The 20,123-nt window shown below is 44.4% G+C and overlaps 1 protein-coding gene across 2 annotated transcripts; it reads left to right on the top strand.

The window, feature by feature from the left end:
* Positions 1-19: 19 nt before the first annotated feature.
* On the top strand, positions 20-19,799 carry SNRPE (small nuclear ribonucleoprotein polypeptide E). Of its 2 annotated transcripts, none has more exons than XM_086923475.1 (5): positions 20-163; positions 1,277-1,303; positions 1,745-1,807; positions 19,273-19,351; positions 19,517-19,799. In XM_086923475.1, exons 1-5 carry the CDS (start codon positions 110-112, stop codon positions 19,570-19,572), a joined length of 279 nt encoding a protein of 92 aa, XP_086779601.1. In that variant the 5' UTR covers positions 20-109; the 3' UTR covers positions 19,573-19,799. The 2 variants fall into 2 exon arrangements, with proteins under 2 accessions (XP_086779601.1, XP_086779602.1); XM_086923476.1 differs by having other exon boundaries at positions 95-151.
* The last annotated feature ends 324 nt before the right edge of the window (positions 19,800-20,123 follow it).

Genomic DNA, 20,123 nt, shown 5'->3' on the forward strand with positions numbered 1-20,123 from the left:
TGTCTATGCCGGCGCGCAGTTTGTGGCGTCATTTCCTGCTTCCCTCGCGCTCACCGTGCGTTTGGGCTCGTTTGTCTTCCGGTCTTTCTCAGTCTCAACAGCTGCAGTCATGGCTTACCGTGGGCAAGGTCCGAAGGTGCAGAAAGTGATGGTACAGCCCATTGTATCCTGAAACCGTTGTCGCGCATTAGGCGAAGGACGGAGACTATTTTGTATAGTTGTCCCAAAATATTAGTGTCTCCCAATACGATGTATGGTGAAGGCGGGGGATGGGGAGTTGTTGAATGGCGAGTGAACCACGTAACCTATTTGAAAATGTTGCATGTTTGTTTTTGGGTGGGTTTCCTTTGTGAGTGTACGGCGCGCAAGGAGTGGGTGCCGCCAAGGGCGTGTCAGAGCGAGTTAAAAACCGAAAAGAGATCAGACTTCATGTACAGGTTACTGTAGACAGTTGGCACACATCTTAGCGACCCTTAGGCGCCAACATGCTTTTATTTGAGCTCTTAGGACTGCTAACTAATTCGTTTGATTGAATGGAGGGTAAGCCAGAGTGAGGAGCGAATATGCAAAAAGCATTGTTCAAGCCAGCGTATCCTTAAAAGCTTGTGGAAAAATCTTAGATGCGAGTGGTGCGTACCGGAAAGTAATGTCCCAGCGAGTCTGGGATAGCTCACAGTTAGGAATTCGTACTGTAAAATTGCCTTTCTGTAGTACTATGTGATTTAATTAATCTATTAATGGTGAAATGGCCATTAGTTGTGGCTTGTGATTTTAAACCATCCGTGAGGTAAACGACTTTGACGCGCATGTTAGTACGTTATCGTGTAAAATGTAATGTCCTGCGAGAGTGGGTGTTGGGGCGGTGAACTCCCTTCTTCAGAGTAAAAAAAAAGTCTTACCGCCTGACAAAAGGAGCTGCAAACACCCCTCGGTGGACTGAAGACCTAAGTTGTAAAGGTAAATGTTTGGGAATAGTTTACTAGGCGAGCATAAGGTGCTGTTTGGGAAACGTGTTAGTACCATTATCTTCCTCGTAGACCAGGTAGTCATGATGTGTAAAGAAATAAGGCACGCACCACCCCTCCCCCTTTGTACAGTGTTATAGAAGTTCTCATACCTATAACCACATTCTAGAGTTTGCCCCTGCTGTTATTAAACTCTGCCGTTTCCTTCAACCACATTTTTACAGATTCACCAGAGAGGTGGAAATGGTTATTGTTCCCCATCGTTTGCATTTCTTCCGTTTGGTGGTTTTCCTTAACTGCTTTTTTTTCAGAATCTCATCTTCAGATACCTACAAAATGTAAGTATACACAATTAATTGGGGAGTAGTGCATTGAACTTGCTGGCTGGAAGGGAGTGGAATGGGTGGGCGCTATCTATATTGGTTGGTTGTGGAAGAATACATCACATTTTGCTGATTTCCAAGCCCGGTTTGAAATATTTAAAAATAAAACCGTGCACACTTGCAAACAGAAAATGCAATGTTTCCATTGTTTAATAAAATTTACCTGCCATACATATTACCAGCTCTCTCAAATGCTACGCTTCCAGTTACTCCACATAAAATTTAAGAGTCTAGACTAGAGGATGTTGTCAACTTTTCGCTTGCGCCACTGCATATGATTTGCATTGCTGTCTGCCTGTGAAATTCACTGCTAACTAAATTGCCTCTTAGACCCAGCGAGTAACTGTTTTAAATGGGCAGAGTTGTTTACCACCTATGCTTTCTCCCTTTGTTAAGAGGTCCAAAATCCAAGTATGGCTGTATGAACAGGTGAACATGCGGATAGAGGGCTGCATCATTGTAAGTAATGCATACATAGAAAATCTGTTTTACTTACAATAGATTGTACTGCTGATTTGTAAAATACGCTTTTTTCCCCCGCTGAACAGTATTTGAACCTTGTTTGAGTTCATTCTGATACTTGGCCTGCAAGGCGCGTGCTGCTGATAGTAGACAGCAATACCATTTATAAGTAGTAATGAAGTTCACTGAAGTGAGTATTTCGAAATGTGCTGTCCAAAAGGCCCTTTCTTTGGAGGATCAGTTTAGCAAGTTCCAGAAATAAAGTATTCTATTGCTTCATAGAACTTTAAGTTTGTTTCTTAGGCCTGTATGAGTGACAAGCCATCAAACTTGCACATGTCAAAATCAGCACAAGTGGTTCCAGATAGAATCAACTAGTTGGGATATATTGGTGTTTCTTGAGTGTAACCAGGATCACAGCTTTCACTGTTGCAAATAAGTGATCAGCACACAGTATTCATCAAATAATGGAAATACAAATCCGTTAAGTCGTAGGATGCACAGACTCTATTCATGTGTTCGCTAGGAACTATACCTTTATTCGCATCGTTCTCCAATGTAGCAAACTCGTTTAGCCTCTTTAAAACATGAAAATTGTTAAATACAGGTTGTACATTCGGACTCATTATGTTTCCATCGATATTTTGCTACAACAGCATCTGTACGTCAACATCGATGTCAGTCTTGAATTATACAAGGAATAGGCGTCGACGCGTTTCAATGGGTTCTAATGGTCATAACCACCTTTGTCAAGACTTGCTGTTTATCTGTCGCCATAAGGGGGTCAGTAAGATCTCCCTATAATAAATATATATACAGTTAGAAAAACACGTGAGGTCTATTATAAATACTTATAGTTAGACCAATGTAAACACAATCTAATAACGCTAGCCCCATTATAAGGCCTGTAATGTTCTAACTATAACGACCAAAAAACTAAATAGCGACATTTTTCCTGGGTTCACAGTCTGTTACATTTTCCCTCTTCTCCATTACTTGAAATTTATACGTGTCGTTTATTAACTTCATACTTTTAGAGAGAAAACAACAGAAAAACAACAAAGTATACCGTGGCCCACTGCCCCAGCTTGGTGGCAACAAATTTTGCGTAATGTGCAACAGAATTGCTGTATAATAACAGTTAAAGGGGGGTTATAATCATAAGCCCCTACTTAAAAAGTTGATTTCAATATGCATGATCTCAATACATAACTGTTTTTTACCAAACACGGGAGATTTTTGATTACTCACATTTCATATATGACTAAGTGCCAGATCTAGGGGGGGTCTAATTGAGGATTACTCTTACCCTTATTTCCCAGGCAGCTTAAGTTCTAGATATCAAAGTCTGCACGTATTATGATCCATTGGTCTGGTGAAAATCGTGAAACTCTGCGGCGGTTCTCTTTCCTAAATAGAAAATGAGCGCCAATCAAAAAAGCTCTCTACGTTACATCATTTCGTGTATCTAAAATGTTAATCTGGAGCCTACCTGTTTAAGTCTGCGAACCGGTATTTATTGCACTCTTACAAGTAAAACCAGTATTCCTTCCAGTGGATTTTTCAAAATGTGACCATTAAAATTCAAGTACCAGATGACCTGATGGGGGAGAGGAGAGAGGTAGGGCTATTATTCTTAAAACTTAATAAATCCTTCTTCTAGCCACCTATCTGGGGCAAACACTATATCTGAGAGGCATACCTGCAGCGGTGTCTTAAAAAGATAAGCTTCTCCCGTATATAGAGTATAGGTGTGGGTTAATGCCATCTCGCTCACTTGCTGTCAGGGTACTTGCAGCTACCTTGAAGGTTAATAAGCAAAGTGCCGCATTAATTAATGTAATGCAGCTGAAAATATCAAAGCCTGCTAGAAAATCGGCATAGAATTCTCGGCTAGTTATTACCTACTAGGTCTCTGGTAACACCGGCGTGTACTGGGGATCCGTGATGAAGACACGGATCTTACATTCCGGTCCTGTTTAATAACCCTTCAGTGATCTTTAATTGGCCAATTTAGCTAGTCCCCGTGGGCCTATTGCAGTCAAGCTATTGAAGTCTGCAAATCAATTAGCTGAAAATCCTGGAGGCTAATTGGTCCTGACATCGTCTGAGCTCCGCCCTTCCTCCTCCAGGAAGGGGTTCTCTTTCTGGTCCGGATCTGAATCGTAGGTTCACAATGGCTGCTATTTAGAATAGCCTTTCCATTGGTAAACTAAGGAGTCCAATCGGCTTCCTTGTACATAATATGTATTAAAGGTAAAGGTGCCCTATCTGTTGTTAATGCCCGACATTGGGTCGAAGTGAAATAAAAATATCAAAATGCGACGGAATTTGAATTTGTCATAGACTGGCATAGATTGCTCGGGGACAATATAGTAAAAGCGGCCTATCGCTTGAAACAGCGAGGAAACAGGAAACTATATTCCGCTGGCGGACATACCTAGAATGCCATAGAGTGTCTTGCTAAAGGTATACGATGAAAAAGTGGAAGGTGATTTATATTATATAAGTGTCACTATCATAAACATTCACAAAATGCACCCCATAAGGGGAACAATTAGAACAACTGGAATGGGCTTTAAATTATGCCGAAATTAATATGTAATAAGACTAGTGGAGACGAACCCAAAACACGTCTTATGGAAACCGGAGGGCCACATTCCGGATCTACAGCCTATCCCATGTTCTTGCTCTGGAACATTATAGACATTTAGCCCAGTCTTCCCTCGTTTTAAGGCCTTTTAGAATGGTATTGAGATGGCAAAAATACCATTGTTCTCTTATCTATCTTGTTTTATCTATGTCTCCACCTCGCCGATAGGTCCTGATTTTTTTCGCGAATGAACCATCTGAGGTCCTCGCACGAGTGGTTCAAAGGTTTAAAATGTTCAAGGGTGTATTAAATTTATTAGTGCGGTTAGCTGATTTGATAGCTGATTTGTGTTCAAGAACACGGATACGCAATTCTCTGCTAGTCTCACCTACGCAACCTAAATTACAAGGGCAAAGAAGTAGGTACACCACATTCTGGCTGCGGCAATTATTAAAAGTCGGGGGAGTTACCTTTTTGCCATTTTATTCAAGGTTCTTGCTGATAATACAGTGGGGACATATGGAACATGTCCCACATTTGTAGTTACCAGATGCTACACTGCCGGTCAGGGTTAGTTGGGTTTCCTTTAGAGGCTTATATGTATGAACTAGGCAGTTTCTGATTGCCTTATTTCGCCGAAGGGAGAATAAAGGTTTATTAGGCTGTCTGTGTTAAAGTTTAACATTTTCCAATGACTGTTAACTATTTTTAATTTGGTTGCTCACATGCGAGAACTGTCACAAAAACCACTCTATCCAGAGAGGCATTATTTCTGTTATTTTTATTTTGATCTAACAAACTGTCTGTCATAGAAACGTGCACGTTAAGTGCATGTTTTATCAATTTGTTGGGATAACCCCGTGCTTTCAACTTTGTCTTGGTATTCTCAGCATGTTTATAGAAGTCCTCCAAACTGGAGCAATTTCTCCTTAATCTAAGGAACTTGCCAAACGGCACATTATCCTTTTGGGCTTAAGACCACTCCAGACTTACATTACACCCTTGTGCTTGCTTATCACTGCACATTGTCGTTGCTCCCTTGTTGTATATCACCAAGTGCACCCAAGGCAAATTTAGTCTTACTATTGGAGAGGATTGTGTGTAACTTTTCGGTGGGTCTCTTCGTGTTGGACCCCCTCAAAATAGTTGCTTTAAGTGTGCAGGTATAGATAAATAAGTCAGCTTGTTGTGAATGGCCAGGCATTTTCAAAGCATGCACTAAGTCTTATAAAATCACCAAAAAAGGAAACTGATCCACTCTCTATCACTTGGGCAACCATTCCCTGGAGCATCAATAACTGAGAGATGACTGATGAAGAGCCCCACTCCAGTTTTGAAAGATCTATTGCTAGCGCCAACATTTCCGGTCTCCAACTGAAATTTCTCCAATTTGATCAATCTCAGACCTCCTAATTGCTGTTAATATTGAATTAAGCGAGGATGTAACATCCATCGCTGGAGCCTTTCTAATATAATGAATGTAATTCTAGTCTGCCACCACATTGCTCTTCCCCAGTAGATATTGCACTACTACTGAAGTCTTGAATTGGAGGCTGTAATGTCAGTGGTCCTTGGTGATTCCCAACAACATAACGTTGCCTGCCTCCCACCCCCACGGTTTGTTGATAAGGTCTACAGCTGAAACAGTCCATCCAAAGCAGTATACAAGAAACATTTTTCTGATTGTACATGGTTTTGAGGGAAAACAAGCCCGCTAAGAACTCCAAGTGTCCAGCACCTATACATGTTGTCTTGATGGATGAAGCCAGTAGGCCCACAATACTGGCTATAACCTGCAATGGAGCAATCTTTGTACAAAACCAATTTTATTTCTCACTTGATTATCTTCTGAATTGGCCAAAAAAAGTGCTTCATCAGTCTGGAATTCCATAGGCTGAAATTTCTTCTTTTATGACCGTAGTAAACCAGATATTCAGATAGGAACACAAAGATTGACTTATCTTTTGGCTGCTGCAGCAAAGAGGCAAGACTTCTGGCGGTTAAAGGACTATACATGTGCTGATTGGTTAAGTTTATTGGAAAATGTAGTTTTTCGTGTTTAACTCTTCATTGGCTGTTGCGAATTTTGCAGTTAAGATAGCGAAGCATAATCTGACACTTCATCCTGCCATAGAATTGTGCGGAATGCCAGGCACGACTACTTAAAGAAAAAGAAGGGTAGATTTTCCTCTTCAAACTTGGTGCAGAAGCTTGCTTGTGATTGCTTTGACTTGAAGGAAATGTTTTATATTGTATTTGAAATGTACCAAAGAAAGTGCTGCAGAGATTTGGCCAGCTTCTAATCTGCTCAGCCGGTGAGCGCCCATCTAAGTAATTTCATTTTCTTTTCGTGAGCCGTTTGCAAGAGTGCTTCTCATGCTGCAGCATTGCGTATTGGTCGCCAGATTTTTTTTTTCTTTACTTTTACTTAAATTGCATTGCGCTTTCCGGTAAACATTTTTAGCAGGTACTGTTTATATAGCAGCCATTGTGGAACTGGGTAATTTATGTGCAATGATGGCAACTTACATTTCATATTACTTACTTAATATTGGGGGATCTCGAGTAGTCCTTTAGTTTTAGTTTCCCCCCTCACTCTTCAGCTCTTGTACCTGCTTTATTTTTTTTGCAAACTCAAATAAATGTATCAGACTGCAAAGCTGATGTGCCCTGTTCAATCCTTTCAAATGGCATGCTAACTTGAGATGGCTTCACAACGTGTCCACGTTGTTTTGATTGGTGGTAGGGGGTTTATCTTCTCACCACAGCTCTACAGGCTGTAAAATATACTTATGACTCACTGTCTCAGCACCTGGTATCTGTTGACTGAAGATAGGACTGAAGTAGTGCTCCTTGTATGTTCCAACTGGAACTGTTCAGCCAGACTTTGAAACTGTCAGTTTTTCGCGCACTTGAAGTCTGTCATTATGTGATCCGCAAGCATATAACTTCCACAATCTTGCCTTACTACTCTTATATTAACAGGTTTGCAGTCTGGGCTGGATTATTTAAGCGGGTTGGTGATGGAAATTGACATAAGGTCCTTGAATCCTATGGTAGGCGGGCCAAACTGATAGTATTTGTATTTCTCAAATAGCCTTTTCTTTCTGACATCATCTACACTATTAAATGCCAGATGTACATCAGACATGCAACAGCAGTCTCACTCCTTCGTATGTCACACGAAACGGTGGTTAAAAACTCCCCAGATAAATGTTAGTCTTTTACAACGTATTGTGTGGTCGATGTCTGCCTTGCATCACACTGATGCTGCATTAAACAAGCCTTGGCATAGCCAAATGGTCTCGCTTTTGGGACCTTATACCTATTTAGTTATGCAGCAGAATATCCTTGGTGCAACAACACCAACTGTTGCATGGCTAAGCACTTGTAAGGTCCCAAATGGGAGACCTATGCTTGTTTTTTGAGGAGGGCGTCTGTTTGGGGTGGGGTTAAAAAGTGCCTCGTAGGTACTTCTTGGCCTGAGGCCCCACCCACTTCAATGCCCGCCCCCTCCTCACACTTGAATATGAGATTGTTCAAGTTGACATGTATGCTGCTGCTCCAGAGTAAGGTGATGACAGAGTGCCACTGTATGTGCTTGGGTCACAGCTTGTTAATTGGCGGTCATTTTAAGTGGTGTTATAAGTGATGCGAGTAACATCATGTCAATTTGGATGATGTAGGGGTGAGGATCATGCCATCTATGTAAGTATGAGCTGAATATCGTAATTTTATTTATATAGAGATAGAGGCCAGGCCAGGGAAGATGGCCGCCTGGTAGGAGCTCCTGTGAAGAGCTCCCGGTGCTTGGGATCCCTTAAAGGGCATTATCCCTGTTAGCACCCACCAGCACGACCACCAGCACGACGGAACGGAATCCGAAAAAGCAGCACAAGTAGCCGGATTGCTCACTGACTGGAGTAGCGGTAGCTGGAGTCTGAAAACGCAGACACCACCATCGCTGGAGCACCGGGAGCCTGCTGAACCCTCACCGCGGATCGTACCGCCATAAGACCAGCACTGGCAGCTGGAGTCTGAAAACGCAGACACCACCTTCGCTGGAGCACCGGGAGCCTACTGAACCCTCACCGCGGCTGGAGTCTGAAAACGCAGACACCACCATCGCTGGAGCACCGGGAGCCTGCCGAACCCTCGCCGCGGATCATCCTGCATCACCTGCATCGGAGGGCTGAGAGAGACCCCCCCCCTCCGTGCACCGGAAAGTAACAAAGGAGCTCCAGAGTCACCGGGGGGCAGAAAGGACTCACAGCAGCATATGAAGACACCCTCCCGAACCGCAGAGGCGGCTGAAGTGCCGGGAGTCTGCCTAACGGACGTCGCCCGCTCGCTCCACAGCAGTGGAACAGTGAATCACGGAGGCTGTGGAGTTCTAAAAAGACCGGCCGCGCCAAAGCAGAGGAGCCCCAACGGCATCAAAAAGGCCCCCCTCCCGCCCGCACAGTGACTGCAAAGGGACACTGCAGCAGACCTCCCCCCCCCCCCCCCCCCCCCCATCACCCAGCACTGCAGAGACGACGACGGAGGAGTAGAGACTGCCACCGGATGCTCCAGAAACTGGATGCGATCGGAGGATGTGGCGCCCTGCCCTGAGGAGCGAGAGAAGTTAACCCAGAGTACAACAATAGCTGCAGGGGCGGCAGAAGACCGTAGCATGCCCCACTGTCACTGTTGGATACATGGCAATCGTTGGACCGGCCTCATAGGGTAACACGGAGCCCTGATACATGGCAATCGTTTGACCGGCCTCATAGGGTAACACGGAGCCTTGATTTGCCATCACGTTTACACAGTGCACACACATCTACGAAGGAGAAGGGACTGAGCCAATTTCGGACTACAACATAACAGTCCTTCTGCAAAATTCTGCAAAACTCTGCTGGCAAGCGCAACAGGCACACAGTGTCTCAAGGTATTTATTTCTCTCACTCGCCCACCTAAAAAACTACTTCCTTTGTTCAAAATGGCTGGGGCCATAAAACTGTAGCAATAAATCTCCCCTTCCTACCTACCTCTGATGTCCACGAGGCCCCTCAGCTAACTCCCCCACAGAGATAAGAACTCCTCTCAGCTAGACTGAGCATGGCTTGCTCAAACAGAAACAGAAAGCTACCCTTATGCTTAAAATAATAGCAGCAGACAGAGGACTGTGAAGGGAAACTGCTCCTCCCTGCTATCTAGGTAACAGCAACGAACAGAGGACTACTGCCTCTCTCACCTTTGTGTCGGCCATTTTAGACTAGTCTCTCTAGTGGGCGGCCAGCCTGGTCTAGTCACTTTCATCAGTTCTGAGTTATCTGCTCTGTGATCTATCTACACCTTCCTGGGAAAGGATACCTGCTCACTACTGCAATATTGTACTTCTACCTATATTTTGAACTCTTGTGTACCTATATTTTGAGCATTTGTAATGCTCAGATGCCTACCTATATTTTGAACACTTGTGTACCTATATTTTGCGCCTATATCTTGTAATGCACAGATGGCTACCTCATATTGAAAAGAATGTCTGCCTATTACTGTAGTATTATATTTCTGCCTGGATTTTGAACAGTTGTAATGCACGGATTGCTACCTCATATACCTATACCTATTACGCAGTATTTCCTACTGGTAATGTACAGAGCGCTACCTCAACTAATTCTGGCTGCTCGCTAATGTCATTTCTGCCTCACGCAGATTTTTGGCCGCACCGGCACCTAGTCTCAGTATATCATTCCTGATTTGTTTAGTGTACTTTTTGTAAGCTGCACGATATCATGAGGTATACCTCACATACATCATCATGCAACTCTGTGGTTGCACCGGTATCCTGTCTCAGTACATCATTAGTACCATTTTTGTATCAGTCTATTGTTCATTCCTGTAAGCTGCACCTATCTCACTTTTTCCTGGAATGCACCGATTGATTCCTCATATATTTACGTATATTACTGTAAACTGTATCGTGTGCCACTTCATAGTTTTTTCTTGCATCCTGCCCTTATACACTATCAGGATTACACCTACACTTACTTACACCTTGTACTGTGTAGTTTACCGTATGCTACCTCATATCTATTTTTTGTATACTGCCCGTATATTATATATTATATCAGTATTGTACCTACACTTACACTTTGTACTCTGTAATTTACCATATTTATTTGCTCTACCGCATACGCTTATATCCTGGCTGTGTTGGTTCACCACTTGTACCACCTTGGTAATTTATAACCTATTAATGTGTAACCCACTGCACGCATTTGTTTTCTGCATATCGGTACCACTATAGTGCATTAGTGCACTCTCCCATTGTACCCTACCCTGATATATTATCAGTATTATGCCTATTCTTACACCTTGTGCCTTAGAATTTACCGTATGTACTTGCTCTATTGCTCTCTTATTTCTTGGGGAGGCTGCCTGATTACTATTGCCACTTTGGTAATCTATAACTTATTACTGTGTAACCTACTGTATGCACCTGTTTTGGCACATTTGCTTTTCCGTACATTTGTACCACTATAGTGCACTAGTGCACTCTCCCATACCCACCTAACCCTTCAACGCAACATGGACTCTATCGGCAAACACACATACAAAATCAACTACCCACCATCACTCACCAAAAAAGCCGCCAAACGCTTTAAACACAACTTCCTTAGGTCACACCCGGAAACGCCCTTTGCTGACACCTACTTCTCACCGGTCAATGGATCCCTGAACACTGATATCATCTTCCACACCACACGCAGAGCACAATGGAGAAACGCGTTCTTCACCCTACTCACCGTATCCTCCACCAGAAAAACCGCTCATAGTCTAACTCTCCATCACGCCATCCCAAGTCTTTCCAGGCAGAGCCACCATCACTATTTACAATAACGGGATTGTCCTATCACAATCGACAGACAGGAACCTGGAACTACTAGACAACATGTTCCCCACTTTCAAAGAACACCTCTCCAACTCACGGACAAACACTCACATCTCCCCCAGTCACGCCAATCATGACCTCACAGCTACATACGCTTCAATCAGGGACATACCTACCACCCCTGACCTCCCATCCCCTACCCACAACCCCACTATCGCAATTCAGCACTCACTCACAGACACGGATCGCTCCCCCTCTTACACCGCTCTCTCCCCCGCCCCTTCTACCAACTCGCGGACCTCCACACATACCTTCAACTCTCCTATCACACATACAGCGGCATTATCACCCCGCTCGCCGCTGACAGCACAGCTCCCACCTATAACACACCTAACGTAGTCCAGCTCCAGAATAACACGCATTCCACACATACCTTCAACTCTCCTATCACACATACAGCGGGCATTAACACCCCGCTCGCCGCTGACAGCACAGCTCCCACCCATAACACACCTAACGTAGTTCACCACCAGAATAACACGCACTCCGACAATTCCCCCCATTTATCCCCCCCATTCTCAGTCCTCATTACCCTCCAACCAACTTCGCAGAACATACCCACTCTCTTAATTTAACTCCCCTCCCCCTCAACAGGACCATCTCCAACCCCACTTCCCCTCCTACTCTCAGCCCCCATTACCCTCCCTACACCCCCACCACGGCTATCAGTCTCCCTGCCTACACCCTGACCCCCCGCCTACCACCAATGCCCTCGCCCATAACACCATCCTCCTCCCTACCTCATCCACACCCCTACCGCGCAAAACCTCTCGCCCACCTAACCCCATCCCTCACACCAACACAACGCAGACCTGCTCTAACACCAGCCCTCTCTCCCACATGCACACGAATTCCCTGGTCAGCCATTCACCCTTGATGGTCACCCCCACCCCCATCACCTGCCCTTCGATGGAATACATCACGGCCACCCTCACTCAGATCAAAGAAGAGATACACGCCATCAAAGAACTACTCTCCACACGCCCCATACACCCCCCCACCCACCTCCATCTCCCCTCCCAACTTGTCCCCTACTCCGCCGGCTGACTCCCACCCTAATCACGCCCCACACCAGACGGCAATCCCGGCTCATAGGCACAGCAACTGCCCTCGTCCCCCGCATCGCCCCCGCAACCCCTCACACATCACATCCCCGCCCAACTTGTCCCCCACCCCTCCGACTAACTCTTGCGCTCAGCTATCCCACCCCAATCCGACCTCAATCCCAGTTCTTAATCGCAACAACCGCCCTCGCCGCACCCACAATTCTTCTTCTGACCTCGACACACTCACCCTTCTCCGCTCCTATGACCCAGCCCCCGAACTTCACTCAACCACACCACACCGCAACATTCCCACGATACACCCAAATCCCCTTAGACCACCCACACTAAACAGCAGATCCTCTATCCCCAATAACCTTAGAAAAATCCCTCTCTCCCTAGAACCATCTAACACCCTCTACACACCCCGTCTCAAATGCACTCTTCTCAACTGCAGATCGGCCACGAAACATTCCGCCGCCATTGCTGAACTACTCTTATCGCAGGACCTTGACCTAATCATCCTGACTGAAACGTGGCTAACTGAATCTTCGACACCCATAATGGACATTCTGGTCCCTCCCAACTATCACATTATCAGGCTCGACAGAAAAGGCCAAATAGGTGGTGGAATCGCATGCATCTACAGGGACAACCTCTCTGTTCAGACAGTCAATTCCACATCCCTACCATCCCCAACATCCTGGGAATACATCTACCTCGACATCATTAGTGAGGGCAAACCGATATGCTCTCTTCACAGCATTTACCACCCACCCAGGGACAATCTCACCTTTTCCCAACAAATCATGGATATGATCTCAACCAATTCCGGACGGCAGCTCACCCAAATATACCTTGGTGACTTCAACCTTCACTGGAATGACCGCAACGACGCAGTGGTAAATAGTCTAAAAAATTTCCTTGTTGCCCTTAACCTCACCCAAATATGCAACAGCCCAACCCACGAGAAAGGCTCTACCCTCGACCTGATCATCTCCAAAGAGGAGTCTATCCAACTCGAATCCATCCAACCCTGTGACTGGTCAGATCATTATATTATCACATTCTTTATCAATGAAAAAGTCAAAATCATCCCGGCTCAACTCTCCAGGCCCAAAGTCTGGAAAAGAGACTTGAAAAAACTCAAACCAGGCTCTTTGCCCCCTAACAGTTGCAATCTCCTACTCCCACCTACAGGTGCCACGGACGTCCAAACTCTGACTGACCACTATATCAACGCTATGACCTCTATAATTAATGAGGTCGCACCTATGCAGCTAAAAAGAGTCTCTACTAAAATCTCCAAACCATGGTACGACGGGAGTCTCAACGAGGACAGACGAGACATGCGAATGGCAGAACGGACCTGGAGATCAGCCCCCTCCGCAATGCACCTAAAAGATCTGAAGGAAAAGAGAAACGCCTACTTCAGGAAAATAAAACGCTCAAAATCTGACTTCTTCAGCCTCCAACTCGACCAAGCAAAAAACCGCCCGAGAAAACTGTTTGAGCTAATCAAGTCACAATCAAAGGAGCAACCACAACCACTAAACACTGGGCGTGAGGCACCCTCCTGTGAAGACTTCGCTGCTTTCTTTATCCAAAAAACCGACAAAATAAAAAGCGATCTCCTCATTGACGCAAGCCTCTACTCCAAACCCCAATGCCTAGCACCCACTGAACCAAAAAACAATGCTACATGGTCAACCTTCGGCATATACTCGGAAAAAGAAATTGGCAAACTGCTCAGCACCCTGAAACCCCTCCTGTGAAGACTTCGCTGCTTTCTTTATCCAAAAAACCGACAAAATAAAAAGCGATCTCCTCATTGACGCAAGCCTCTACTCCAAACCCCAATGCCTAGCACCCACTGAACCAAAAAACAATGCTACATGGTCAACCTTCGGCATATACTCGGAAAAAGAAATTGGCAAACTGCTCAGCACCCTGAAACCATCCAATCACCTCACGGACCCCCTCCCTGCCTCCGCAGTAAAAGACTTTACCCCTTTTCTTCTCCCTCTCTGGACTAAAATTATCAACAGCTCTCTCCAACAAGGCATCATACCGGACTCCCTCAAAGTTGGCCAGGTCACACCTCTGCTAAAGAAACCTACAGCCGACCCCTCGGATCTCAACAATTACCTTCCCATCACCAATATCCCCACTCTCGCCAAACTGCTGGAAAAATGCGCACAACTACAATTGTCTAAACACATTGAGCAATTCGATCTCCTCAACCCTCACCAGTCAGGCTTCCGAGCAGGACACAGCACAGAAACTGCTATGACTCACATAATTGACGACGCACTTCAAATGCTAGACCAAAACGACACCTGCCTCCTCATCCTTCTTGATCTCTCCTCAGCATTCGACACCGTTAAACATGAGAATCTACTAGAACTACTAAACACAAGAATGGGCTTATCTGGACCTGTCCTAAAGTGGTTCACTTCCTTTCTTCACAACAGGTCGCAAAAATTTAAGAGCAACAACCTGATGTCCTCGCCAATACCTGTAACGCTAGGCGTCCCCCAAGGATCTTCTCTATCCCCAACTTTGTTCAACCTAGTCATGGAACCTCTCACCACCTTGCTACAAGCATCCAATATACACTTTCACATGTACGCTGATGACACCCAACTTTACCTCAAGCTACAATCACCCAATGACATCCTGCTCCTGAACTCAACGATCAGTTGCACCCAATCCTGGCTTGCCGATAATCACCTCAAACTCAATGCCCTGAAAACAGAGTTCCTTCTGATCTCACCTCCAGCGAAGATATCCACCACTCAACATTGGCTTAAACTCCTAACCGCACTTAATGTCCAACCCACCATCGTGGATTCAGCATAATCTTTAGGCATAACACTCGACACTAATCTTAACATGCAGCAACATATCAGCAAGGCAACAAAGGGAGCGAACTTCCAGATCAATACTCTGAGGAAACTTAAACCCTACCTCCCAGCCAAAGACTTCCAAACTGCAGTACAAGCACTAGTCATCCCACGAATTGAAAACGGCAGCACCGCCCTCTGCGGACTCCCCCTAACTACAACCGCACCACTAAAAGCTTCTCTAAATGCTGCAGCGAGACTAATCACTGGGTCAAAAAAGTACTCCCACATTACCCCTGACTTGAAATCCCTGAACTGGCTGCCTTTTGAAGCCAGAATACATCTGAAAATCGCCTGCATGACACACAAGGCGGTACACCTAAACTCACCCGGCTACAGAAGTTGACAATCTCTGGGGGAAATAGAAACACGAGAGGCACAAACAATCTCCTGCTGGAACCTCGAAGATTCCGGAAGGAAAAAACATACAAGCGCTCCTTCTCAGGAATGGCGCCTAGGATCTGGAACTCACTCCCTCCCGAAACCAGGCTTATCTCCTCCACTACACTCTTTAAAAAAGAAGTAAAAGCTATCCTCATGGCTAAATACACTTGAGCTACTATCTCGAACCCTATTAACACCCTGCACCGATCTGTATTACATGTTTGACCCTTGACTTATTTGTATGAGTTGTTTTATCAATCACATGATTGGCTTTGTCACTTAGTTGTACTATTTATACTGTGATTTATTGATTTACTTGTTTGAATATGCTCCCCCATGCACCCTTCTATGTAAAGCCTGTTTACCTGTTTGACTTTGCTCCCTCATGTACCCGTCTATGTAAAGCGCTCTGATATCTGTAAAGATCTTGTTTGCGCTATATAAAACTTTTTAAATAAAAAATAAAAATAGATATCTCTATCGCTTACTACCCCCATACGGGGCGTCAACGTGCTTTTCGGCGAGTAGCACGAGACTCCAAAAAACAAAGGATTAGTCGTGGAGTAGTATAGTGACAATATGAATTAATTTGAGCAGTGGACATGTGAGTCTTTTAGCGGGATTGAAAAGGATAATGGGGGGGGCTAGAAGAGGGGAGAGTCTAGAATGTGTTTATTGGGAGATGTTGTGATAACTGGGCAAAGGGCATTCATTACATGACCAGTTTTACCTTTTTGATTCGATGTGCACAGTGTGATGGGGGTGGGGTGTAGTATTTGTCCTCTCCTCTTCTGGGGTGGGCCTTTATTATCTTTTAAAGGTGGAGTAGAAAACAATTTCCCTAAAAAGGTGGATCACCACACAATTAAAGAACTGGACGGTGAAAGGACAACTCTTTTGTAATGGAGATGGCGAGGAATTAGTTGGAACATTCTAGACTTCAAGAAACAGCAGTGCCCCCAGTTACTGTGCTCAGGAAGGATGCCTGATACGTTGTTCTTGCACCTCCCCGGGTGAGAGATTGTTCTCGCACCTCTCCGCGTGAGATATTGTCCAATAGAATACAGAGGGTGAGTGAGCATTAATCAGCCGGCAGACGTTATTATGACCACAGAAAAATGTAAATGTGAGAGTGTAAATGAGGTGAGTGGAAGCCAAGAGCTCTGGCTGTGGGGGCTGTGTGAACGAACGTTCACCTAGCAAAGAGATTTCTTTTCAGATCTCTTGCACGCTGATGCGGTTGCAACATCCGTCTCCCATTGGTTGGAAGTGCAGTCGTCATGTGCCCCGCAGAGTGCTATGTAGTGCAATCCTATTTTTTACAGCAGGTTAACAGATGTGCTAGTTCTGAAAGGTACTCGTTCTGTTCTCAATGGAAAGAAACATCCATTTCTTCCTGTTATTGTTCACGATGTGTGCAGCGTTTCTCTCCGGCAGCCAGATGTTAGGAAGTGAGGAGGCGAAGTCAGTACGGGCTCATGCTCCAATGAATAATGCAGTTTAATTTGTAGGGGTGAGGTACTTATCCGCATAGACACGATTCCTGATGCCGGCATAACAATAACATAGATCAAAATGCAAAGGTAACAAGCAATTGCCGCGCGGCCGTGAAAGCGATCGCCATGCGTGCATGTATCAGCGCTGCAAGTAAAAAAAAAGGGCACGTCTGCTGGCGATGGTGTGCAAGGTGCGCGCACCATGACTAGAGGAAAGCCATATGGCGCCTCTGCTCGTCATTGTGTGCGTTCCCGCACGCTCAAGGCCAGCCAAAAAGCGGTGGTAGGACTTTTAAAAGCCTGTTTACTTAATGTCTTGCAGCGCATGCGCTGGCGAGACCTAAAAACATGTAACCTGGGGCTGAGGGTGAGGACTCAGGGCTCGACAAATCCACTCGACCGCTCGCATTTGCGAGGTAAAATTTATGAGGTCAAACTATTTTTAGGTCCTACTTGCCCTTTCTGGCGAGTAGGAAAGCATACTAACTTTTGTCCTCCGTCTTTGAAAACGGAGCAAATGTGACAAGATAAGGTTTAAAGGCATCTTTATTGCTCATTTGCTTTGTGAGCAATAAAAAGGCCTTTAAATCTTATCTTGTCACAATTGCTCCGCTTTTAGAGACTGAGGTCTAGTAGGTTACTGTTAGGTCGAGGAGATTTTTGGAGGTACTAGACCTGTAGGACTAGAACAATTTTTCAGATTTTTCGAGACCTGGGACTGTTCATACACCTATGCATTGGAACCACTTCAGTGCTAAAGCATTCTTGTCGGGCATTTAACTTTCCATTATCACTTTCCAGGGTACATTGTATATCTCTTGTGTTGAGGGTGTACAATGAGTGTGGAGCACATTTCTGGGTTTCATTCTGTGGCATCCTTCTCTAAATTAATTCCTATATCTTTTTAAAAGCTATATCGCCGACCTGCTATTGGTCTAGAGTTACTCTAGTGTTTTTATCGTGACAACTGCTTCTCTGTAATTTTAAAGCAAAGTGAAACCAGAGCATAATGCAACCACCGAAAGCTAGTATGCAGAGCTCAAAAGTTCTAATAGCGTTTTGGGAGGTGGTGCTCCCTAACGGCCAGAGCTGCAAACTTTGAGTACTGGGGCAACCAGGGTCGAGTCCAAACTTCGGGTTTAACTGTGATTCAGGGCAAATTACCTTCTTACCATGCCTTAAAAAAAGTAAGAAAAATACCATTTGTCCTTGTGTAATGTAGTCTTTCGCTCTTGTAAAGTGTTGTGATGCCTTTGGGCCAAGTTTGTGATGTTTGGGGGAAAAATGCAATTTCTAGATAACTGCGTTTGAACGCGTTCGCAGTTTAAACCCATATCTACTGAGTGCATGCACATTTGGGGTGTACAAACTTGAAAGAACTTTCTTATGCTTTTAGTGGATACAGTTCGAGATGACTGCTGTGGGTGTGTACACGTGTTGGACATTTTTGATTAGATTTTCTTACAGCTTAACTCATTCAGTACAAGCTATTGCAAAGCCATTTATTTGTCAAACAAAACCCTATTGGCCTTACCAGCGGTGTTTGCATGCACCCAAAGGGTGTAACTCTTGCCACAGTGTATTATTTGGCATTCTTCAAAATAGTTGAATGGTGCATCTTTTCGGCCTCACCTCCAACCATAATTCTATTCTACAGGTTTACCTACCCATATAACCAAGTATAAAACGAAAAAGGATCAAAAAGGCCCTGCTAGTTTAAGAAGCACCTTCTGCACACCTATAAAATTGTGCTTGCCTGTGATGAATTTATAAAGCTCAACACATACCAAAACATGAGACAGGAAAGGAAAAGTACTAATAGGAAAGGACAATAAATGTGTGCCACTCAGCTTTAAACCAACACTTGGGTCATTATACTTGGTTACTTCATTGGCATATTATGATGCATTTCAGCATCAGTAATCTAGATTTTTTTTTTTTTTTTTTTTTTTTCCAATAATTTTGCCCACATCCAGAATTGTGTATCTCGGGGTGGACAGTGTTGTATGTTGAACATGTTCCGTAGCTCTCCTAAACTTGCTCTTCAATCTACCCCCATAATGGAAACCTTTCCAAAATCTTTCTTTCCCCCCCCCTCAGGGATTTGACGAATACATGAACTTGGTGCTTGATGATGCACAAGAAGTTCACTTGAAGACCAAGTCCAGGAAACAGTTGGGTGAGTGCATAACCTAAACGGCAAAGAGGTGTGTCTGAAAGATGTGATAATGAAGCTGCAAGTGTTCTGTTGTAAATACTTAAAGATGGCTCGGCGTGCTGGGGAATTAACATATTGTTTTTTTAGCATAATGGGTTTAAACATATATTTTCACTCTTTTTGCAGGTCGTATCATGTTGAAAGGGGACAACATCACTTTACTTCAAAGCGTCACTGTCTAAGCAGCTTCATCCATGAACTGTAGTTTTTCTATCTGCGACCTTGCAGTATCAAGTGAACATTTGAAGAAATAGTGCATCCAAGAAAGCATTTGTTTGGTTGGTGGAAGTTGCAGGAGGAACCCGCTTCTTGTTTTGGAGTATCCCGGGCTTATCAATTTTACTGTGTCTTTGATAACTTTGTGTTTCTTTTGAAATTATTTTGATAAATAAACCAGACTGTTAGTGAAGTGTAATTTCTTCTTGCCTGTTGAGAGCACATCTTTGTCATTTCAGATCTTCAGTCAATTTGTAATATAACTCGTGTCAAATTTGAATGTGTAGTGTTCCACAGAGTAGGGCCAAAATTACACTAGGGGGGACTGCATTTGGTGACATTTCTCTTGATCACTGCCTTTTATATGGGATGTGATTTACCACGCTGCAGAATGGATGGCTTCATTCATTTTTCTAAGATTACTTCATATCACATTTGTCAGCTGTGAATGTTCAAGTCAGCCTGCTGGCGGGTGCCTTCTCCATGAAGCATTTATAGTGTACGCATTAATAGTGAG

Source organism: Lissotriton vulgaris, chromosome 5 (genome assembly GCF_964263255.1).
Source record: "Lissotriton vulgaris chromosome 5, aLisVul1.2, whole genome shotgun sequence".
Taxonomy (NCBI): Eukaryota; Metazoa; Chordata; class Amphibia; order Caudata; family Salamandridae; genus Lissotriton; species Lissotriton vulgaris.

Excerpts from the sequence above, each read along its gene's own strand:
- SNRPE (XM_086923475.1), top strand. The coding sequence starts at position 110 with ATGGCTTACCGTGGGCAAGGTCCGAAGGTGCAGAAAGTGATGGTACAG. Across the intron at positions 1,808-19,272 it reads GGATAGAGGGCTGCATCATT|GGATTTGACGAATACATGAA; the intron begins GTAAGTAATGCA and ends CCCCCCCCTCAG. Across the intron at positions 19,352-19,516 it reads CAAGTCCAGGAAACAGTTGG|GTCGTATCATGTTGAAAGGG; the intron begins GTGAGTGCATAA and ends CTCTTTTTGCAG.